This window comes from Carcharhinus amblyrhynchos, chromosome 25 (assembly GCF_965287045.1).
Source record: "Carcharhinus amblyrhynchos chromosome 25, sCarAmb.v2.hapA, whole genome shotgun sequence".
Lineage (NCBI taxonomy): Eukaryota > Metazoa > Chordata > Chondrichthyes > Carcharhiniformes > Carcharhinidae > Carcharhinus > Carcharhinus amblyrhynchos.
The window spans coordinates 1,011,323-1,036,526 of NC_137348.1; the positions used below are offsets into that span (position 1 = coordinate 1,011,323).

The 25,204-nt window shown below is 46.0% G+C and overlaps 1 protein-coding gene across 3 annotated transcripts in view; it reads right to left on the reverse strand.

Annotated features, from left to right (window-relative positions):
• Positions 1-10,380, reverse strand: part of vav2 (vav 2 guanine nucleotide exchange factor) — a 213,023-nt gene extending 202,643 nt beyond the window's left edge. For all 3 annotated transcript variants that reach the window (XM_080212281.1, XM_080212280.1, XM_080212279.1), the window contains exon 1: positions 10,152-10,380. In XM_080212281.1, the coding sequence (XP_080068407.1) occupies positions 10,152-10,355 (204 nt within the window). In that variant the 5' untranslated portion in view covers positions 10,356-10,380. The remainder of the gene's footprint in view (positions 1-10,151) is intronic.
• Positions 10,381-25,204: the final 14,824 nt, after the last annotated feature.

Below are 25,204 nucleotides of genomic sequence, written 5' to 3' on the forward strand. Positions count from 1 at the left end.
ATACTGTGGTCACTGCTACCTAGGGATGTTTTTATAATGAGGAAATTAATTCTCATCACAACACGCAATAGTAAGCCTCATATAACCTGTTCTCTGGGTGGTTCCAGAATGGGCTGCTGGAAAAATACTCTCTCAACCGTTCAATTAACACTTCATCCCAGCTATTACTGCCAATCTGATTCTTTCAGTTAATGTGCAGATTAAAATCATCTATGATCATTGCCATTCCTTTGTCACAGGCACACAATGCATTCTCATCCAAAACCTCTCTACTCTCTAATTCTGGCCTTTCAAACACCCACATTGTAATTGCTCCACCATTGGCAACCACATGAGTTCTAAACTCTAGAATTCACTCCCTAAACTCTGCCTCTCCTCTATATATACACCTGCTAAAACCTGGCCTCTTTGACCATGAGTTTGGTCCCTTGTCTGAATTCAATGAATCAAATGGCCTCCTTCTGCAATGTAGGGATTGTATGGTAATGAAGGTGAAATTCAGCAGTTCCATTAGAAGGCAATGCTGATTAATGACAAGCTGATGGAAGGGAATGGGACTGTGATGAAACCAGGCTTTAAATGCAACAAGGCAAAATACTGAATAAAAACACGGGTGACATGGTAGTACAGTGGTTAGCACTGCTGCTTCACAGCTCCAGGGTCCTGGGTTTGATTCCTGGTGTGGAGTTTGCACATTCTCCTCATGTCTGCGTGAGTTTCCTCCGGGTGCTCCGGTTTCCTCCCACAGTCCAAAGAGGTGTGCGGTTAGGTTGATTGGCCATGTTAAGAAATTGCCCCTTAGTGTCCAGGGATGCGTAGGTTAGAGGGATTAGTGGGTATAATATGTAGGGATATGGGGGTAGGGCTTGGGTGGGATTGTGTTTGGTGCAGACTCGATGGGCCGAAGGGCCTCTTTCTGCACTGTAGGGTTCTATGATGACGATGATAAATACAAAAAATGAATAAATAAGAGGAAAGGTGAAAGTTACATAAAAAGACATGGGTGAAGGACAGAGCTAGCCTTTTTGTCTGTGTGTTTAGTGTCTGGTTTTCTCTCTCTCTCTTCCAGTTTCTCCTTATCCATCTGTCTCTGACCCTACCCCCATATCTGTTTCTGGCAATCAGCTCTGTCCCATGTCCGTTGTAACAGAGCCAGGCTTTGCTCTGCTTACACAGAGCAAAGAATTGTCTTTTTCAATTCAATCTGCAGTGATTTGTCCCAACCTGCCTGGCACGTGTAATGCTTGGTGAAAAGTGAAATAAAATTCTGACTGAATAAATCCTTTTTAAATCAACAGCAGGGAGAAAGACGTTGCAGTTTAGCAGGAAGAATGATGGTGGGGTGGGGGCGGGGGGGCGGTGTTGAGTACTCTCTGGGCATTTAGACGGGTCATCACTCAAGCCTAAGGTGAAGAGTAAATATCTATTTAATGGCACATATTACAGACGTGGGACAGAGCAAAGCATTTCACCGTCACTGAAGTACATTTACCCTGATTTCCAGATCTTTGCCAAATCTTACTGTGGAAAAACCTGCCAAAAACACTTAAAACCAAAGCCAAACAGAAAATGTTGCAAGTACCCAGAAGGTTACACAGTATCTGTGGAGCAAAACAGAGTTCATGTTTCAACACGATGAAAGACAACTTACCCAAAACATTAACTTGGTTTCTCTCCACAGACACTGCCTGATCTGCTGGGTATTTTCAGCACTTTCTCTTTTTATTTCAAGATACCCAGCATCTGCAGTGTTCTGCTTTTCCACAGCTTTAATATGCAATGGTCAGACCTGAGATTTCACCACAGGCTAAGGAAAGTGTCCATGATGCTCTACTGACCCTCTGACAGCGCGCTCCCTCAGCACAGACCCTCTGACAGCGTGGTGCTCCCTCAGCACTGACCCTCTGACAGCGCGGCGCTCCCTCAGCACTGACCCTCTGACAGCGCGGCGCTCCCTCAGCACTGACCCTCTGACAGCGCGGCGCTCCCTCAGCACTGACCCTCTGACAGCGCGGCGCTGGTTATGTTGCTTGGATTGGGCAGCACAGTGGCAGAGTGGTTAGCACTTCTGCCATACAGCGCCAGAGACTCGGGTTTGATTCCAGGCTCAGGTCACTTTCTGTGTGGAGTTTGAACATTCTCCCTGTGTCTGCGTGGGTTTCCTCTGGATGCTCTGACTTCCTGCCACAGTCCAAAGATGTGCTGTCAGGTGGAGTGCCCATGCTAAATTGCCCCTTAGTGCCAGGGGGATTAGCATGGAGTTACAGGATAGGTCCTGGGTGAGGTTGTGTTCCGTGTAGACCTGATAGGCCAAATGGCCTCTTTTGGCACTGTAGATTCTATTGGACAGCAACCATACTTATATGTGAGGAATATTTTCTTTGCAAATTGCATTGTAAATTATGGACCCTGACAGCACAGATCCCTGAGTTGTTAGATTGCTGTCTGTCATGTTTCTTTCATTTGGTAGCGGTCATGTTAAAGGTTATTTCCCCGAGCTCTGCACCCTGAGCAATGCTGCCTGAGACTCTCTTCCACACCAGATGCTTCACTCTGACTCAGGCAGCTGCAGAGAGGTCAGTGAATCTCATTTTAAAACGTGTTTGTCTTATTTTGCATTTTGGGCCCCTGGGCAGATCTTGCTTGGGTGTCAGATTTTTCAGAATCTGTCATCATCTAACTGCATTCCCAAAATAGAATCCTCCAACCACTGCTGTAGCAAGTCTGTGTTTTGATTCAATAGCTCTCCCCTAAACACGCACAAAAAATAATTCATCCTTGATCTTGGACAGAGCACCTCGACATTGGCAATATCTTCCCACACTCAGCATTTCACATCCTGTCTTATCTTTCCCAATCTCCCACTCAGATCAGGGGCTTGTGGGCCGCTCAATGCCACCCTATCGATCTGGGGCAACTTGTGCTGATCCCAAATTCACTTTTTCTGAGGGCAACGGTAAATTCTGATTACCCCTCCATTGTTGGGCACTCTAAGAGTAGACAGCAGCAACGATCTCCTTCACTGGGTTTTGAAATGATCAGTTAGCCCCGTGATGGCTCACTCAATAGAAGCACTGCCTGTGTAGCATCAACACAGTAAGAAGTCTCACAACACCAGGTTAAAGTCCAAGAGGTTTATTTGGTAACAAACACCACTAGCTTTCGGCGGCTTGCTCCTTTATCAGGTGAGTGAGGAGTTTAGAACTCCTCAGTCAGACTTCTTACTGTGTTTACCCCAGTCCAATGCCAGCATCTCCACATCATGTGTAAGCATCAATCTAGACTGCAGAGCTCCCAGGTCCAGATTATGCTGCAATTGCTGTGCTATGGCCACAGTCACTGAGACTATTCAACCTCAACATCTCCAGTTACAAAGGCGAAAAAAAATCAGCCAGTTTTCTCTCCATTGTCACGGCCATACAGTGGAAAAGACACTAACGCTTGCAATTTAGAATTATATACAAAGACTGGGCAGTTGGGTGAGGAACAATGACGACACACAACCCCAGTGATAGTTAGCAGTTGTATAGGAGGAAGCAAGAGTGGGGAAGTGAAGGATATCAGAAGGCAGGCATCTGAAGTAGGAACAGGATTTTGGGAGAAGGGAGAACTCCTTTGAACAACTAAAATAATTTACAACATATTTCCTCTTTAACCCATTATCTTGGTTCTGTGTACTCAGGACTGATGCAACATTTATTAAGGAGTGTCACAAACCCTGCATTCCAACGCACCTCATTAACCCAACTACTGCATATTTCATCACGTTTTAAGAATAAATTATGCAGTAATTTTACTTTCCAATGCAGGCGCTCCCAGCGGCCCCCAACTAAAAAATTACAAGCTATCTTCAGGTACCCTGGTGGCTCAGTCAGTACATGGGCTGGTAGATTGATGGCAAGCATCACAAAGCAGCAAGATCCAGTTTCCAGGCCAGTCTGGGGCTGCATACACTATTATCAACCAGTTTAGCAGCTGATGCTGCCTCTGGTCTCAGTGCCCCCTCAGCAAAGCAGAAGGAGCTCTCATTCCTGCCCTGGTTCATTATCGAGTGCCTCTGCAGGGAAAGCAAGAGAGCAAAAGCAAGAGGTTTATTGAATCACAGCATCTTAAAACACAAAGTATCTGTTTGCTGCAACCTTTCAGACATAGCACTCCCAGACATATTAACTGACAACTTCAACAAAAATCTCATCTTTGCCTTAGGTTTTTTCCCCCAATTACTTTAATTCTGCACTCCAGTTACCAACCCTCCAGCTAGTGGGATAGTGTCTCCTGATTTACTCTTGTCAAAATCCTTGATGATTTTATCCTGATCATTCTCTGCTTGAAGCAGAGCTGTCCTAGCTTGTCCAGATAACCCACCCAACCAAAATCCCACATCCTTGCGACGATTACAGAAAGCCACATCCCCAACCTCAGAAAGAGTGAGATTGAGAGAGGGAGGTAAAATTTAGAAAAATTGGGAGTTGACAGCTATGTAAAGTGACACTATGATTTGTTCTGTGCACAATGGGGTCACCTGTGGGAACTGGTCACTGGTCACAGTTCCCACACGACAATCAACAGGATGGGGAAAGTGAACCCAAAATCAGGCACAATATCCTGATGTTGCTCAGAAAAAGTGGATTCCTGTCCAATGCTGAGTGTAAAAAAGTCTCACAACACCAGGTTAAAGTCCAACAGGTTTATTTGGTAGCAAACGCCATTAGCTTTCAGGGCTCTGTCCCTTCGTCAGGTGAATGGGGAGTTCTGATCACAAACAGGGCATATAAATGCACACACTCAGTTCACACACCCTGTTTGTGATCAGAACCCCCTACTCATCTGACAAAGGGGCAGAGGCCCGAAAGCTAGTGGTGTTTGCTACCAAATACACATGTTGGACTTTAACCTGGTGTTGCGAGATTTCTTACTGTGTTTATCCCAGTCCAACGCCGGCATCTCCACATCATTGCTGAGAGGTCAGTGTTTAACAGAACCAGGAAGAAAATAGAACCAACCAAAACACTGCTGGAAACGCTGAGCGGGCCCGCCACAGCCAGAGCAGCAGAATGAATGTTCCAGCTTGATGACCCCGTTCTGATGAAAGCTGCTTCTTTTCACAGATGCTGTCAATCCTGCTGCGTTTTTCCAGCATTTCATGTTTTTATTTCAGATTTCCGGCATCTGCAGTATTAGTTTAAGCCAACAACGGGAAACAAGCAAACCAAAACTGACAGGAAACCCTAGGATTCACAAATTGTGGAACACATTTTCTGTAACATGCATAATCCTACTGTTCCCATCTCCACCGTACCCAGTGTTATAAAGTGACAGACCCGAGCCCTCCAGTACTATACCCCAGGGTTATACAGCGACAGACCCGTCCCCACCAATACTGTATCCCAGGGTTATACAGTGACAGACCCGTCCCCACCAGTACTGTACCCCAGTGTTATACAGTGACAGACCCATCTCCACCAGTACTGCACCCCAGTGTTATACAGCGACAGGCCTGTCCCCACCAGTACTGTGTCCCAATATTGGACGGTAACCACTGCCCCTTGACATTCAATGGTGTTACCATGTCTGAATCCCCCATGTCAGCATCCTTCAGGTTACCATTGACTAGAAACTCAATTGGACTCGCCACATAAACACCAGTGTCTACAAGAGGTCAGAGGCTGGGAATATTACGGTCAGTAACTCATCTCCTGACTCTCCAAAGCCTGTTCATCATCTAAACACACAAGTCAGGAGTGTGATGGAATACTCCCCACTTGCCTGGATGGTGCAACTCCAACACTCAAGAATGTTGACACCATCCAGGACAAAACAGCCCAGCTTGATTGGCACCACATCCACAAACATCCACTCCCTCCACCACCAACATTCAGTACACATTGCTGCTACTATCTGCAAGATGCACTGCAGCAATTCACCAAAGATTCTTAGACAGCACTTTCCAAACCCATGACCACTTCCATCTAGAAGGACAAGGGCAGCAAATACCTGGGAACACCACCTCCAAGCCACTCACCATCCTGACTTGGAAATAAGTCGCTGGGTCAAAATCCTGAAATTCCCTCCCTAACAGCATTGTGGGTCAACGCACAGCACATGGACTGCAGCGATTCAAGAAGGCAGCTCACCACCACCTTCTCAAGGGCAACGGGCAATAATCATCACCATCACCTTCTCAAGGGGACGGGCAATAAATGCTGGCCAACCAGCAATGCCCATGTCCCACAAATGAATAAAGAAAAATCTTGTCAATATGCAAATGGCCAAGAGGCTCAAAGGGAATATAAAACTTCTTTACAGAAAGATGAGTATTCATTATTAATCTTACACATGTAGCAGACCATTTATTAAAGAAACTGCAGGTTAGACAGGAACTATCTTTGCCACAAATCAAAAACCTGCTGCTGAAACATTCCCTGGTCCAAGCAGTAAATTGTTCCACACTGTCCAAGGTACAAACTTGGGATGGGAACTCATTCATTGCTTCCGTCTAAAGATAGCCTGCGACCTCTCATCCGTGTAACACTGTGCCTCCTCGTTATCTCTGTAGACGTGCTAACGCCTCCTATGACTGCACAGCTCAAATCACAAGGAACTATACAAAGACAATGAACATTTCTGAGGCTTGGCGCTGGGCAATGGAGATGATCAGTCAGTGTAGACAAAGGACTCTGAAAACTCTTAAATTATGAATGGATGAAACATTAACCACCTCAAGACAAGCCATGATAAAAATGTGGGTGCATGTCATGTGACACTCCACCCAAACTGCTGGAATGTGAAACGCACACACTGCCATCAACCAAGCAGCTGCGGTACCAAAGTACTGTCCAATTAAATTGCCTGGCCCTCACCTACACTGTTTGTGTTAGAACATCTGTACCAGCAGCTACAGGAGTAATTCATCCCTACACACCCATCTCATCTCGACTGCAGATGTGAATTAATGAGCATCCGTTTTTAACTAGCCAGCCACTGTGGAGGAATACATTGTTGAACTTTGATTCTGGGCTGGCCTAAAACAATAAATTTTTATCTTCTTTGTGGTCTTTGTCTTGTATCGCTTTTTCCTTATCCCGCTTTTATTGTATGAATGTACTGAGGGATACGTAGAGACATTTGGGCCCCCCACCCCCTCACATATATTGAACGTGTATAAAATAAACTGCGGGTCACACCAAGATTGAGGGGTAAAGGAAAAATATATTTGATTTATTATTGGCACTTGTATTAATATACAATGAAAAGTATTGTCTCTTGTGCACAATACAGACAAAGCATAGCATTCATAGAGAAGGAAAAGGAGAGAGTGCAGAATGTAGTGTTACAGTCATAGCTAGGGTGTAGAGAAAGATCAACTTAATGTGAGGTAGTCCAATGGCAGCAGGGAAGAAGCTGTTAAGTTGGTTGGTACGGATCCTCAGACTTTAGTCTCTTTTTCCCGACGGAAGAAGGTGGAAGAGAAAGTGTCCGAGGTGGGTGGGAGTCCTTGATTACACTGTTTGCTTTGCCAAGGCATGGGAAGTGTAGAAGTGTCAATGGATGGGAGGCTGGTTTGAGTGATGGACTGAGCTACATTCAAGACCCTTTATAGTTTTTTTGCGGTCTTGGACAGAGCAGGAGCCATACTAAACTGTGATACAACAGAAAGAATGCTTTCTATGGTGCATTTGTAAAAGTTGATGAGAGTCACAGCTGACATGCCAAATTTCCTTACTTTTCTGAGAAAGTAGAGGTGGGGCTTTCTTAACTATAGCATTAACATGAGGGTTCAAGACAGGCTGTTGGTGATCTGGATAACTAAAAACTTGAAGCTCTCGACTCTTTCTACTTTGTCCCCATTGATGTAGTGATGTGAAGATGCCGGCATTGGACTGGGATAAACACAGTAAGAAGTCTCACAACACCAGGTTAAAGTCCAACAGGTTTATTTGGTAGCAAAAGCCACTAGTTTCCCATTGATGTAGACAGGGGCATGTTCTCCTTCACGCTTCCTGAAGTAGATGACAATCTTCTTCGTTTTGTTGATATCGAGGGAGAGATTATTGTTGCTGCACCAGTTCACCCAATTCTCTATCTCTTTTCTGTACTCTGTCTCGTCACCGTTTGAGATCTGACCCACTATAGAGGTGTCATCAGCAAACCTGAAAATCAGCTGAAGGGGAATTTGGCCACACAGTCAGAGGTATTGTAGTATCACTGATTTTGAAGGAAGAATCAAAATATCTTCCTGTTTCCAGATGGGTGGCAAGAGGAGAAAACTGCGCTGTTTGAAATTGAACCCCCTCCTGTTTGGAACACGAGAGAGACATAGAGCACAGACTGGTCACTGGACTGTGCGAGGCCCTGGCTAGCTGGAGGAAGCCTGTGTCACACACAGCACAGGAGGTTAAAGAGAGGGGGAAGAAACCATACCAATGTGTAGTGATCCAATCACTGAAGATCTTTTACCAGTATCTCCTATAAGATTCCCTGCAGAGTTTAGTTTCTAAGCTCAGAGCCAGAACTCTCTGGTTTCTGAAATAGTTCTTCTTCACATCACCTGCAAATTAGCAGCAGAGGTCAAAACAACACTGTCAACATCTCAGCATCAGGGTAAAAGAGCATCACTGGGAACCGGGAATCAGGCTCTGCTGAACTCTCCACACCAACTTAATAACTTCCACTGACACCAGCCAAATTTAAACTTTTCATCTCTAAAAAGGTATAATCACTTTCTTATACTGTTAATTACAGTCTCTGACATCATTCCACTGTCTCAGTCAGATAACTCTACTCTGAATGGACAGCTGGGATCACCTCCTCAGACCCTGCAGCCCTAACAAAACTACATTGACATTGGTACAAAGCAATCAGATTGGCATCAGAATCCTGAGCAAACAAGGTGTGTAAATACTGCACAGACAAACCACCAAAGATACTGCAAGAAAACCTCATTAATAGTTCCCCCAAACCCCAATGGTACAGTGACAGACCTGTCCCCACCAGTACTGTTCCCCAATGTTATATAGTAACAGACCCATCCCCACCAGTACTGTACCCCAGGGTTATACAGGTGACAGACCCATTCCCACCAGTACTGTACCCCAGGGTTATACAGGTGACAGACATGTCCCCACCAGTACTGTACCCCAGGGTTATACAGTGACAGACATGTCCCCACCAGTACTGTACCCCAGTGTTACAGTGACACTGGTGAGGTGCCCCTATTACAGAGCATGCTTCTGTTATAGATGCCCCCCCAATACATAGCATTCCATTGCATAGTGCCCTCCAATAGATCACCTGATTACAGAGCAGGGCTCCCATTACAAACCATCCCATTAAAATTAACTATCAAAACACCTTTACCCAGTTTCAATCACCACGTAACCAATTAACAGGCAATGGGCTGAAGATTAAGTTCTGGCATCTTGACCTTAGTAAGAAGTCTCACAACATCAGGTTAGAGTCCAACCGGTTAATTTGATAGTAATCCCACAAGCTTTCAGAAATGGTGTTCGGAAGGTTCACTTCCACACACCTGACGAAGGAACACCGTTTCCAAAAGCTTGTGAGATTACTATCAAATAAACTGGTTGGACTCTAACCTGGTGTTGTGAGACTTCTTACTGTGTTTACCCCAGTCCAACACCAGCATCTCTTCATCTTGACATTACACAGCAATGCAAAGCACTTAACTAAAAACCTGATCCCTTTAAGCGATACATTGTGCATCACAATTTAACCAGCAGTAATGATAATCGATGGATAATGCACATTTCTAGAAGAAGGCAGTGGCTGACGTCAGATAGACTCAGTCACTGAGACAGCGATCAGAGCCATCACATGCCCAAATAATGGCATCTCATATTCCAAAATCTCTTTTGGAGCTGACACTGGGCTAGCTGGCTATTTGCCTTGTGACAACTTCCCTCCTTTCTCAATGATGCTTGCTCCAGAGTTACAGAGTCCCATCACAAATCCCATCAACTACTGAAGAGGTGAGCTCCAGGTGATGCATTTGCCCCGGGGAGCTGCCCTGCATCCCTCTTATAACTGTGCACCCTGGAAATCAATCTCCATCCTCTATCCACCCGCTCCCACCAACACTGGCTGTATATAAATTGTGAGCACTCCTCTTCACCCCCCAAGACCACTCTTACCTGGGACATCTGTGGTCTGAAGTTGATCTCCTTGAGCTCAATGGATCCGGGGCTCAGATTGTGTAGCAGTTGGCACAGTAGCACCCCATCCCTCAAGGCCTGTGCAAGGTCAAAGACCTGAGCTGCCGGCCACACCACCCGGTGATTGGGGGGCAGCACCTTAGAGTCAATGAGCCAGCGTCCACATTGCCTCCACTCTTCCATTGTGCAGTCAGTGTGAGCGGGGGTGGGGGGGGGGGGAAAAGAGAGGTTCGGGGCAAAAGGGTAGAGTGCAGGAGGGTCCAGGGGCAAGTATAGACACAAGGGACAAATATGGGTGCAGGATATGAGGGAGGGGCAGTGGCTGAGGGAGGGACAAGGGGAGGGTGCAGAATACAAGTGGGAAGGCAAGGGAGGGTATGGGGGGAGCAAGGGTTGAGGGTAGGCGTAGGGGCTGAGTTGGGGGTTGGGTGCAGGCAGTGATTTGTGGGGGATGAGAACGGGCAGGGTGCGGGCTGGGTGATGGGAGGCGAGTCCGGTTGAAGCTCAGACACATCCAACAGCGGCTGGCCGGGCGTCCGGGAACCGCTGCTCGGCTGGCTGGAGCCCGGGCTCAGGGTGCGGGTCCCGGGCTGGGGGCTGGGGGCCGGGGGCCGGGGGTCTCTCCCACACAGGCGGAGCGGCGGCTCCGGGACTGATCCTCACTCCGGCCGATACAATGTCGCCACCGCCGCCTCTCGCTGCTACTTTGTATCCGAGCCCCGGCCGCTCGCTCCCGCACTCAGGCGGGCACCCGCTCGGGGGCGGGGCCGGGGGGACGCGCGGGGGCGGGGGCGCGCACGGCTCGCTCCATGTCCCGATCCCGGCTCCCGTACAGTTTCAGCCCGGGGAGGGGGGAGCGGCCGTTCAGCCCCGCCTGTCTGTGCTAGCTCTCTGCACTGCTGCTCTCTCTGGGTCTAACCTCCCCCCCCCCCAGGGCTGCACATTCTAGACTAATCTGCATCGCCAAAGGCAAACACAGCAGGACAGGCCACTCTGCCCTTTGCTGCAGACGTGATGTGGATGTGCCGGCGTTGGACTGGGGTAAACACAGTAAAATGTCTGACAACACCAGGTTTTAGTCCAACCGATTTAATTGATAGTAAACTCACTATCAAATAATTTACTATCAAATAAATCGGTTGGACTAAAACCTGGTGTTATCAGACTTTTCACTTTGCTGCAGTCAGAGCAGTGGGTCTGGCTGCAGCTCCGCAGGGTGTCACTGAGATTGAAGTCTTGATGTGGAGATGCTGGTGTTGGACTGGGGTAAACACAGTAAGAAGTCTCACAACACCAGGTTAAAGTGCAACAGGTTTATTTGCTGGCAGAAGCTTTCGGAGCGCTGTCCCTTCATCAGATGAGTGGGAGTTGTGTTCACAAACAGGGCATATAAAGACACAAACTCAATTTACAAGATAATGGTTGGAATGTGAGTCTTTACAGGTAATCAAGTCTTAAAGGTACAGACAATGTGAATGGAGAGAGGGTTAAGCACAGGTTAAAGAGATGTGTATTGTCTCCAGAAAGGACACTGAGATTTTGCAAGTCCAGGCAAGTTCTATGTTCTATGTTCTATGTTGTGCAGTTGTTTGAAGGCAAGAAGTGGAGATGTGGGAATGGCCTTAGCGAGATGTTCATCTTCATCAATGACATGTTGAAGGCTCTGGAAAAGATGTCGTAGCTTCTCCACTCAGGGGAAGTACTGGACGACGAAGGGTACTCTGTCCACCATGTCCCGTGTTTGTCTTCTGAGGAGATCAGTGTGCTTTTTGCTGTGGCTCGTCAGAACTGTCGATCGATGAGTCGGGTGCCATATCATGTTCTTATGAGCGTCTGGAGGTGTCTGTTGTGATCCTCCTCATCTGAGTAAATCCTATGTATACTGAGGGCTTGTCCATAGTGGATGGCTTCTTTAACGTGTTTAGGGTGGAAGCTGGAGAAGTGGAGAATCGTGAGGTTATCGTGGGTTTGTGATATAGTGAAGTGCTGAGGTGACCATCCTTAATGGAGATGCAACCGATTCCGAAGAGTAGTCCATGGTGAGTCTGATGGTGGGATGGAACTTGTTGATGTCATCCTGTAGTTGTTTTAGTGATTGTTCACCATGAGTCCAAAGGAAGAAAATATCATTGATGTATCTAGTGTATAACATTGGTTGCAGGTCCTGTGCGGTGAGGAGGTCCTGTTCGAACCTGTGCATGAAGATGTTGGCATATTGAGGTGCGAATTTGGTCCCCATGGCTGTTCCGTGTGTCTGGATGAAGAACTGGTTGTTGAAGGTGAAGACATTGTGGTCCAGGATGAAGCGGATGAGTTGTAAAATTGCATCTGGAAACTGGCAGTTGCAGCAATGCCATCATCGTGGGGGATGCTGGTGTAGAGCACCGAGACATCCATTGTGATGAGGAGTGCTCCTGGTTCAACTGCTCCATGTGTGCTGAGTTTCTGTAGGAAGTCCGTAGTGTCGCAACAAAAGCTGGGGGTTCTTTGTACAATGGGTTTCAGGATGCCCTTGACATAGCTGGAGAAGTTCTTGCACAGGGTCCCATTGCTCAATACGATGGGACGGCCAGGTGTTTTTGCCTTGTGTATCTTCGGGAGGCAGTACAGATCTCCAACGCGAGGAGTACATGGGATGAGAACACAGAGGGTGCTCTGAAGGTCTGGATCAAAGGTCTTGATCAGAGTATTGAGTTGACGGTGTGTTCTTTGGTCAGATCTGCATACAACTGTCTGTAATGTTCCCTGTTGTTCAGTTGTTGGTACACTTCTTTGCAGTAATCCATTCTGTTCACTATGACAATGGCCCCTCCTTTGTCTGCTAGTTTGATGACAATGTTGCGGTCGCTCTTGAGAGGGTGGATGGTGTTGCGTTGTGCTTGGGTGATGTTAAGAGACAATACACATCTCTTTAACCTGTGCTTAATGCACTCTCCACTCATGTTGTCTGTACTTTTAAGACTTGATTACCTGTAAAGACTTGCATTCTAGTCATTATTTTGTAAATTGAGTTTGTTTCTTTATTTGCCCTGTTTGTGAATAGAACTCCCACTCACCTGATGAAGGAGCAGCACCCCGAAAGCTAGTGGCTTTTGCTACCAAATAAATCTGTTGTACTTTAACCTGGTGTTGTGAGACTTCTTGCTGAGACTGAACCCAGAGCACTGGCGTCTCCTGGGCTAGCCTGGGCCAAGGCTCGCTCCCATATAGCAGCTCTGCTGTCTTCCTGAAAGAGGCACTGGAGGCAGCTCAGAGAAGCCTCACTCTGATCCTGACCTGCACTCACTGGAGTTCAAAAGATTGAGAGATAAGTTATCGAAACATATCATTCTGAGGGAATTTACAGGATCAAAAACAGTGGCTCACACATTTATTAATACCATATATTAAGCTGATCTTTCTCTGCACCCTAGCTATGACCTAACACTACATTCTGCACCCTCTCATTCTCCCCTATGTACTCTATGAACAGTATGTTTTGTATAGTACACCAGAAACAATACTTTTCACTGTATCCCAATACATGTAACAATAATAAATCAAATCAAATCAAAAATATAAATCAGGGATGATCAGCAATTTCTTCTTTCCGAGAGTTGTTAGCATTTGAATTATTTTCCCCAGACAGCAGTGCAGACTGGGTTACTGAATATATTTAAGGCTGAGTTAGAGAAATTTTTGACCAACAAAAGTTGGCACAATGGTTAGCACGGCTGCCTCACTGCACCAGGGACGCGTGGCGGCACAGTGGTTAGCACTGCTGCCTCACAGTGCCAGGGACGCGGGGCGGCACAGTGGGGTTAGTACTGCTGCCTCACAGCGCCAGGGACGCGTGGCAACACGGTGGTTAGCACTGCTGCCTCACAGCGCCAGGGACCCAGGGCGGCACAGTGGTTAGCACTGATGCCTCACAGCGCCAGGAACCCGGGTTCAATTCCTGGCTTGGGTCACGGTCAGTATAGTTTGCATGTTCTCCCTGTGTCTGCGTGGGTTTCCTTCAGGTGCTCCGGTTCCCTCCCACACTGATTATTTGATTTATTACTGGCACATGTATTAACATACAATGAAAAGTATTGTTTCTTCCATGCTATACAGACAAAGCATACCGTTTATAGAGAAGGAAATGAGTGCAAAATGTTGTGTTACAGTCATAGCTAGGATGTAGAGAAAGATCAACTTGACGCAAGGTAAGTCCATTCAAAAGTCTGACAGCAGCAGGGAAGAAACTGTTCTTGAGTCGGTCGGTACGTGACCTCAGACTTTTGGATCTTTTTCCCGACGGAAGAAGGTGGAAGAGAGAATGTCCAGGGTGCAAGGGGTCCTTAATTATGCTGGCTGCTTTGCCAAGGCAGCGGGAAGTGTAGACAGAGTCAATGGATGGGAGGCTGGTGTGGGTGATGAATTGGGCTACATTCAGAACTGTTTGTAGTTCCTTGTGGTCTTGGGCAGAGCAGGAGCCATATCAAGCTGTGATGCAACCAGAAAGAATGCTTTCTATGGTGCATCTGTAAAACTTGGTGAGAGTTGTAGCTGACATGCCAAATTTCCTTAGTCTTCTGAGAAAATAGAGGAGTTGGTGGGCTTTCTTAACTATAGTGTCAGCATGGGGGACCAGGACAGGTTGTTGGTATTCTGGACACCTAAAAACTTGAAGCTCTCAACCTTTTCTACTTCATCCCTGTTGATGTAGACAGGGGCATGTTCTCTTTTACGCTTCTTAAACTTGATGACAACCTCCTTTGCTTTGCTGACATTGAGAGAGAGATTATTGTTGCCACATCAGTTCACCAGATTCTCTATCTCATTTCTGTACTCTGTCCCATCATTGTTTGAGATTCAACGCACTGCTGTGGTGTCGTCAGCAAACTTGAAAATCCAAAAATTCCAAATTTCAAATCAAAACCCAAAGATGTGTGGGTTAAGTGGATTGACCATGCTAGATTGTCCCTTTGTGTCAAGGGGATGAGCTAGGGTAAATACATGGGGTTAGGGTCTGGGTGGGATTGTGGTCAGTGCAAACTTGATGGGCTGAATGGCCTCCTTCTACACTGTAGGATTCTAAGAATCCTAGGGTTGTGGGAGACAGAGAGATGGGAGAACAGACAGAGACCATAATCCGATCGACCACAATCTTATTGAATGGCAGGACTGGTTAAAGGGGCTGAATGGCCTTCTGCTCCCAGATATGTTATTATGATCCCTCATGATTACTCGATGCATAAAAAAGGTTCTCCTTATGTTGCCAATAATGTCAAGTCTGTGCCCTGGTACTCGATGTTTCTGCTAATGGAAACAAGTTCTCTCCTTCTCCTCTGCCCAGATATCTGATGATTTTAAATACCACTATTTAATCTCCTCTGAACCTTCTCTTCATTCAACGGAAGAACATCAGATTCACTAATGCATCCACATAACTATACTTTCACAATCCTGGAACCATTCTTGTGAGTCATTTCTGCACTCTCTCCAATGCCTTCATATCTGTAATAAATCCAGGAGTCAGCTGTAAGGGAACAGTTTTGTATTGCGCAAAATAAAGCAAAAAAACCACAAGCCAGTGGTGAACACAACGGGTTCCAACCATGACAATACAATAGTGGACTCACTCAAGGGCCTGCTTTATACAGGGCTCAGTATACCAGCTCCCCTGGTGAGTTAATTACAACCTGGATCCAGGAAAGGATGAAAAGTCAGGGCTAAAATAAATTTCACAAATCAGTCTGGGGCTTGAGATCTGTGGACAATTGTAATGATTGTAATGTCCATACATTCATGGCAGTTCTTCCACTGAAATTTATTTTTTACAGGTCAGCAGCTCCCAGAGACAAATCCACAGCAGCTGTCCACACCTTCCCCCCCACTGAGGGAGCATGCTGGAAACGCCAGCACGCACACACACCCATTACTCAGCGGTCATTCTCCTTGGTCATGCTCAGCTTTTCAGAGTGTGTTCCACTCTGGATAATCATCAATTGGCCACCTTGGGCAGGAGCAGGTTTCCTGTCCAGTCCAACATCCCAGCACATCCTAGACGTATGATTCATGCCCATAACTTTCTTGTTTGAATACTCTGGCATCTATTTATAAAACCCAAGATTCCAAGCTTTATCTCAATCTGTCCTACCACCTTCAATTATTTCTGCACACATATCTGCATGTCCCTCTGCTTCTGTGCCCCCTTTATTTAGTATTGCCTCTCCACATTCTTCCTATCAAAATATATAACTTCATATTTCACTGTATTAAATTTCATCTGTCACACGTCCACCCATTCCACCAGTCCGTTAACGTCCTCTTGAAGTTCATCACTACCTTTCTCACACTTTACAATACTTGCATGTTTTTAATTGGATTTATTATTGTCACATGTATTGGGATACAGTGAGAAGTATTGTTTCTTGGGTGCTATACAGATGAAACATACCGTTCATAAAGTACATAGGGGAGAAGGAAAGGAGAGAGTGCAGAATGTAGTGTTGCAGTCACAGCTTGGGAGTAGAGAAAGATCAGCTTACCATAAGGTAGGTCCATTCAAAAGTATGATAGCAACAGGGAAGAGGCTGTTCTTGAGTTGGTTGATAAGTGTCTTCAGACTTTTGTATCTTTTTTCTGATGAAAGAAGGTGGAAGAGAGTATATCTGGGATGCGTGGGGTCTTTGATTATGTTGGCTGCTTCTTCCGAGGCAGCGGAAAGTGTAGACAGAGTCAATGAATGGGAGGCTGGTTTGCATGATGGACTGGGCTTCATTCGAGACCCTTTGTAGTTCCTTGCGGTCTTGGTCAGAGCAAGAGTGATACAGCCAGAAAGAATGCTTTCTATGGTGCATCTGTCAAGGTTGGTGAGAGTCATAGCAGACATGCCAATTTCTTTAGACTCTTGAGGAAGTAAAGGCATTGCTGGGCTTTCTTAATTATAGTGTGGGCATGGAGGGACCAGGACAGGTTGTTAGTGATCTGGACACCTACAAAATTGAAGCTTTCGATACTTTCTACTTCGTCCCTGTTGATGTAACGCCAGTCCAACGCCGGCATACCCACATCATGATGTACACAGGGGCATGTTCTCCTTTATGCTTCCTGAAGTCTATGACTATCTCCTTCGTTTTGTTAACATAGAAAACATGGAAACATAGAAAGAAACATAGAAAAACTACAGCACAATACAGGCCCTTCGGCCCACAAAGTTGTGCCGAACATGTCCCTACCTTAGAGATTACTAGGTTTACTTATAACCCTCTATCTTACTAAGTTCCATGTACTTATCTAAAAGTCTCTTAACAAACCCTATCGAATCCGCCTCCACCACCGTTGCCTGCAGCCGATTCCATGCACCCAACACTCTGAGTATAAAACTTACCCCTGAAATCTCCTCTATACCTACTCCCCAGCACCTTAAACCTGTGTCCTCTTGTGGTAACTATTTCAGCCCTGGGAAATAGCTTCTAACTATCCACTCGATCAATACCTCTCAACATCTTATATACCTCTATCAGGTCACCCCTCATCCTTCGTCTCTCCAGGGAGAAAAGGCCGAGCTCATTCAACCTATCCTCCTATAAGGCATGCCACCCAATCCAGGCAACATCCTTGTATATCTCCTCTGCACCCTTTCTATGGCTTCCAGATCCTTCCTGTAATGAGGCGACCAGAACTGAGCACAGTACTCCAAATGGGATCTGACCAGGGTCTTATAAAGCTGCAGCATTTTCTCCAGACTACTAAACTCAATTCCTCAATTGATGAAGGCCAGAACACGATACGCCTTTTTAACCACAGCTTCAACTTGCGCAGCTGTTTTGAGCATCCTGAGGGAGAGATTATTGTTGCCGCACCAGTTCACCAGATTCTCTATCTCATTCCTGTACTCTGTCTCTGCATTGTTTGAGATCTGACCCATTACAATGGAGTCATCAGCAAACATGGAAATGGAGTTGGAGGGGAATTTGGCCACATAGTCAGAGTGTGTAAGGAATATAGTAAGTATATATGTTTTATCTTATCAGCAAAATTTGAAGTTGTGCTGGGGTACATTCAACTCCAAATCATTAATATGTCATGAAACTATTAATCTACATGTCCCTAGGTTACACCAGTGCCTGCCTTGTAACAAAGAGGGAACCCCCTGGGAGCATTTTGCTGGGTCCCCAAATCAGTTCAAGGGTTTACGACAGTCATTTTGAGTCAGTTTCCCAATCAACAAGTTTTACAAAGACAAAAAGGACAGAAACAGGTCCCAGTTAAGCTAAGGAAGGATCTGCGGGGAGAAGACTAAATAAAGAGGACTGTAGCGTCATTGGTGTTCTGCTTAGCATGGCCACTGATCTGAAAGTATGTTTGTGAGCAGGGTGAAGGAATCTCTGAAGATAAAATTCAAACACTGTGAGGTGGGCTGTTGATTAAAACATCTGAATGGGAGCAACTTTTGAAGAGAATTCCAAGGAGAGTTCTTGGAAGATGTAGTGAAACTGGGTTCAATGAGGTTGTTTAACCTGATGTTTACATGACATCTGGGGGGGGTTCTTGAAAAATCCATGGACACTGTCATGGTTGTATTTGTCATTTACTCTATAGCATGATATGTTTGTCTGCTTTACTTATTTAGTGAATGCAAAGTCTCTAAACGAAGCAGTTTCTTCTGGTCCTGCTGTGTTGAGTATGGATAGGCCTCCACTGAGTCTGTAGTTTGGACACTCTTCTACGATGTGCTGCATTGCTTGTTCTCTTTCACAGGCACATAGGGGGCTGGCACCAATGCCCCATCTGTGGAGGTTGGCCAAGCAGGGGCCATGGCCGGTCCTGAACCTGTTGAGGTGGACCACTCCTTCCTTAGAAGGTTAAAACCAGAAAGCTGTTGCCATTCATTTATGCAGGTGAAGTTAGTGTTGAAACCCTGTGTGGGAGGGTATTTCTTGCCCTGTGTGGGAGGGTATTTCTTGCCCTGTGTGGAAGGGTATTTCCTGCCCTGTGTGGGGGGTATTTCCTGCCCTGTGTGGGAGGGTTTTTCCTGCCCTGTGTGTGGGGGGGGGGTATTTCCTGCCCTGTGTGGGGGGTATTTCTTGCCCTGTGTGGAAGGGTATTTCTTGCCCTGTGTGGGAGGGTATTTCTTGCCCTGTGTGTGGGAGGGTATTTCTTGCCCTGTGTGGAAGGGTATTTCCTGCCCTGTGTGGGGGGTATTTCTTGCCCTGTGTGGAAGGGTATTTCTTGCCCTGTGTGGGAGGGTATTTCTTGCCCTGTGTGTGGGAGGGTATTTCTTGCCCTGTGTGGAAGGGTATTTCCTGCCCTGTGTGTGGGAGGGTATTTCTTGCCCTGTGTGGGAGGATATTTCTTGCCCTGTGTGTGGAAGGGTATTTCCTGCCCTGTGTGGGGGGTATTTCCTGCCCTGTGTGGAAGGGTATTTCTTGCCCTGTGTGGGAGGATATTTCTTGCCCTGTGTGTGGGAGGGTATTTCTTGCCCTGTGTGGGGGATATTTCTTGCCCTGTGTGTGGGAGGGTATTTCTTGCCCTGTGTGGGAGGGTATTTCTTGCCCTGTGTGTGGGAGGGTATTTCTTGCCCTGTGTGGGAGGGTATTTCTTGCCCTGTGTGTGGGAGGGTATTTCTTGCCCTGTGTGGGAGGGTATTTCTTGCCCTGTGTGTGGGATGGTATTTCCTGCCCTGTGTGGGAGGGTATTTCCTGCCCTGTGTGTGGGAGGGTATTTCTTGCCCTGTGTGTGGGAGGGTATTTCCTGCCCTGTGTGGGAGAGTATTTCTTGCTCAGCCTTCCTAATAGGAGTTGTACCAAAGTGGATGGCCTGTTTGGATCAGCATGAGGGGGCATTGTGAACTTTTTCTATCATGTTGTGGGTTGTTGCAAGTTGGTGAATAGCGGAGGAGTGATGTTTGCCAGGACAGGCAGCCAAGGGAGTGGTGTTTAGCACAATGTTCCAGTAATGATACGCATGGTAGCATTCAACTGAATGTGTGTGTGATGATGAATGACCACCCACGACTCATGCTGCTACCTAGGTTTCCCTGGGGAAGCTAATGGTACTGCCAGCAGGCTGAATTCCATAGGATGCTGATGACAAGAGTCCATACAAGGAATCCTAATTAATGTCTGTCTGTTCATACACACGTAATTCACACTTATCCAGTGTTTATCGTAGGGGTAGCACAAGGGCATGGTGGTTAGCACTGCTCCCCCACAGCGTCAAGGGCCTGGGTTCATTTGATCTTGATTTCGTTTGATTTATTATTATCACGTGTATTAACATACAGTGAAAAGTATTGTTGCTTGCATGTTACACAGCCAAAGCATACCATTCATGGAGATGGAAACGAGACAGTGCAGAATGTAGTATTGCAGTCAGAGCTGGGGTATAGAGAAAGATCAACTTAATGCAAGATAAGTCCATTCAAAAGTCTGACAGCAGTAGGGAAGAAGCTGTTCTTGAGTCAGTTGGTACATGATCTCAGACTTTTGTATCTTTTTCCCAAAGGAAGAAGGTAGAACAGAGAATGTCCAGGGTGTGTGGGGTCCTTGATTATACTGGCTGCTTTTCCCGAGGCAGCAGGAAGTGTAGACAGGGTCAATGGACGGGAGGCTGGTTTGCATGATGGATTGGGCTGCATTCACGACCTTTTGTAGTTCCTTGCGGTCTTGGGCAGAGCAGGAGCCATATCAAGCTGTGATAAAACCAGAAAGAATGCTTTCTATGGTGCATCTGTAAAACTTGGTGAGAGTCATAGTTGACATGCCAAATTTCCTTTGTCTTCTGAGAAAGTACAGGTGCTGGTGGGACTTTCTTAACTGTAGTGTCGACATGGGGGGACCAGGACAGGTTGTTGGTGATCTGGACACCTAAAATCTTGACGCTCTTGACCCTTTCTACTTTGTCTACATTGATGTAGACAGGGGCATGTTCTCCTTTACGCTTCTTAAACTTGATGACAATCTTCTTTGCTTTGTTGACATTGAGAGAGAGATAATTGTTGCCGCACCTGTTCACCAGATTCTCTATTTCATTCCTGTACTCTGTCTCATCATTCTTTGAGATCTGATCCACTACAGTTGTGTCAGCAGCAAACTTGAAAACCGAATTTGTTCACACAGTCATAGATGTACGACGAGTATAGTAGGGGGCTGAGAACATAGCCTTGTGGGGCACCGGTGTTGAGGATGATCGTGGAGGAGGTGTTGTTCCATAGTTGATCCACTTAAGGACAAAGGAGAGAAATTATGTGTAGAACTAAAAGAAGTGGATGAGATCCTTATTGAGTACTTTGCATCAGTATTCATAAAGGAGAGGGACACGTCAATTGATGGTGTCTTACAGGGGTGTGTAAACCCTTCAGAACAAATCATCATTATGATGGAGGAAGTGTTAGGTGAATTAAAATACATTAAGGTAGACAAATCCCCAGAGCCAGATGGCATCTATCCAAGATTACTGAGGGAGACAAGCAAAGAAATTGCTGGGCCTCTAACAGAAATCTTTGTTTCCTCATTGGCCACAGGTGAGGTGCCAGAGGATTGGCGGATAGCCAATGTTATCCCATTATTTAAGAAGGACAGCAAGGATAATCCGGGTAATTACAGGCCAGTGAGTTTGACATCAGTGACAGTGAAATTCTTGGAAAAGATTCTTAGGAATAGGATCTATACACATTTCGAACTGAATGGTTTTATTAGTGACGAGAAACATGGTTTTGTACGTGGGCAGTCATGTCTCACTAATTTAATTGAGTTTTTTGAGGAGGTGACAAAAATGATTGATGAGGGAAGGGCTGTGGATGTTGTTTACATGGACTTTAGTAAAGCATTTAACAAGGACCCTCATGGCTGACTGGTGCAAAAGATTAAATCTCACGGGATCAGGAGTGAACGAGTAAGATGGATTCAGAACTGGCTTGGCCATACAAGACAGACAGTAGCAGTGAAGGGGTGTTTTTCTGAATGGATGTCTGTGTGGTGTTTCGCAGGGATCAGTGCTGGGGCCTCGGCTGTTTGTAATATATATAAATGACTTGGAAGAAAATGTAGCTGGTCTGATTAGCAAGTTTGTGGATGATACAAAGATTGCTGGAGTTGTGGATAGTGATGAAGATTGTCAGAGATTACAGCTGGATATAGATAAGCTGGAAAATTGGGCAGAGAAATGGCAGATGCAGTTTAATCTGGATAAATGCAAGGTGATAAATGCAGGCGATGGTGCAGAGGGACCTCGGGGTCCTTGTGCATGAGTCGCAAAAACCCAGCTTGCAGGTGCAGCAGGTGGTCAGGAAGGCGAATAAGATGCTGGCCTTCATCGCGAGGGGGATTGAATATAAAAGTAGGGAGGTCTTGCTGCGGCTGTATAGGGCATTGGTGAGGCCGCAGCTGGAGTACTGTGTGCAGTTTTGGGCGCCATACTTACGCAAGGATATTTTAGCCTTGGAGGGAGTGCAGAGGAGGTTTACTAGGCTGATGCCGGAGTTGAGGGGGTTGAGCTATGAGGAGAGGCTGAATAGATTAGGCTTGTACTCGTTAGAGTTTAGAAGAATGAGGGGAGATCTCATTGAGACATATAAGATGATGAATGGGATGGATAGGATAGAGGTGGAGAGACTCTTCCCGCTCAAAAAAGACAGTAGGACTAGGGGGCACAGCCTCAAGATAAAGGGGGAGCGGTTTAGAACGGAGTTGAGGAGGAACTTCTTCACTCAAAGGGTGGTGAATCTCTGGAATTCTCTGCCCGTTGAAGTGGTGGAGGCTGCCTCGCTAAATATTTTTAAGACGCGGGTTGATGGGTTTTTGATGAGAGAGGGGATTAAGGATTATGGGGAGAGGGCGGGAATGTGGAACTGAGCCACGACAGATCAGCCATGATCTTATTGAATGGCGGGGCAGGCTCGAAGGGCTAGATGGCCTACTCCTGCTCCTATTTCTTATGTTCTTATGTGATGCATTTTAGTAGACCCAATTCAGATGGGAGCTATAAAATAAATGGCAGAACGATAAATAAGGAGCATAGACACAGAGAGAAATCTGGGCGTATAGGTCCACAATCCTTAAAAGTGATAGCACAGGTGGAAAAGGTGGCGAAGAAAGTATATCGCATGCTTGCCTTCATTGGACAGAGCAACGAGTATAAAAGTTAACAGATTATATTACAGTTGTATAAAATATTGGTTCGGCCACATTTGGGATAGTGTGTCCAATTCTGGTCACCACACTACCGGAAAGACGTGGAGGCTTTGGAGGGAGTGCAGAAAAAGTTTACCCGGATGTCGGAGGATACGCGCTATGGTATGGTATTATATGGGGCTGGCTAATGACAGTGGTATTCTTTACACCTTCTGCCCTCTGGAGGAGATGTAGAGATATGCAGGCATCCCAGCTCAGGGAGAAAGGAAGGCTGGTTATGGATGACATACGCCAGCTCCAAGATTTGTTTGCTGATGAATCTTGTGTTCCAGGATCATGATGTGGAGATGCTGGTGTTTGACTGGAGTAAACACAGTAAGAAGTCTCACAACACCAGGTTAACCTGGTATTGTGAGACTTCTTCCAGGATCATGCCAATAAGTGGGAGACAGAGCCACCCTGCGCTGTAAAATGGACTTTCTGTTGTTTGAAGCCAGAGGTCTTTACGCCATGGTTCCTTGTCAGACAGGAAGAATGCTGGCATCTGAATCTACTTTAAAACTTGTTGGATGACCATTTCCCAGGATGTCAAAATGAAGAACCATAATCTCTGACCTCACCAAGAAGCAAGACACAGATCTTTCCTGTGAATGCCCTTTGCAGTGCAGTGTGCTGAGATGGTTTTGCTGGGTGGTTCAGGAATTGTTTTCCCTCCCTTGCACTGTCCCTACATCCTTCTGACCTGATAAGCTGGACTGAGAACCGGCTCCTGTTCCATGCTGGATTTTCTCTCCTCAGTGTGGTCCTATGCGGTTCAGACTAAGTTAACTATCTGGGCTGCCTCGTCTAGGGTAAGATTACTTTTAGCTTGTTGGAGATCAGAGTGTGAATCAGCTGCAACAGCCCCATGATTCTGCCTTGGACGAATTCAGACTTTAAATCTCCATATTCACACCACTCTGCCATCCTGATGAAATCAGTCAGAAAGGAGTCGACAGGTTTCCCAAGCAGCTGGACTCTTACTGAATTTAGCTCTCTTCAATATTCTGTTGAACCTCATGTTGAAATGAACACCAAAGGATTTTTAAACCTCAACAAATTTGGCAGAGAATATCCTGCCAGGCAACGTCTTCTATTATTGGCCCATTCAGTGTGAGGGACTAAGACCTCACCTTGCATAATTTAAGAAATAAAATATACACAGAGATGCTCTTTGCTTTCTCAAAAAAATTCAAACTGGACCAAGATCTAAAGTGGCTGAATCTATATCTGTCTGTAAGCCTGAATTAAAAGAGCTATCTGGCAGTTCAGAGCAATTCGCACACCCGTATCCCTGAAGAATCACTGGGCCCAAGTGAGCTGCACAAATCGGAAGATGCAAATTAGATCAAGCCTTGGAGGAGGAGCTACACCTGCTCCAATCAGCTTGGATCATGTAGATCAAGCCCAAGGCGGGAGGTGAGAGCCCTGTCTTGTCAGCTTGGATCGGGAATGTCCCAACTTGTTGGGACTCTGAATTGGATTTAATTTGACTTGATTGGATTGGAATAAAGTTTTAAAAAAAATTAAAGAGAGCTATACAAAGGTCATCCACTATTCATAACTCAGGCTAGTCAACAGGAGTCTGCCTGCCTGCTAAGACAAAGCCCAACAACCTCACTTTAATTTAACCATCTTGGAGACTGAGATGAGGGATAAATGTCAATTGTCAAAGACAGTGTGCAGAGGTGGGAGTCAAGGGACATGGGCCTCTGGCTTGTGGAATCAGTAATACTGCCTTACTGAAATGGAAAGTCTCAGACTGCTTCTTTATGATCTGATTAGCAATCTCAAAGACAAGGTCAGGTCTCGATTGGACATCTGGCCCCATCTGCATTGCTTCTGCTGGAAATTCTGTACCACTGTCTACTAGACTGATTTGTCTTTGCG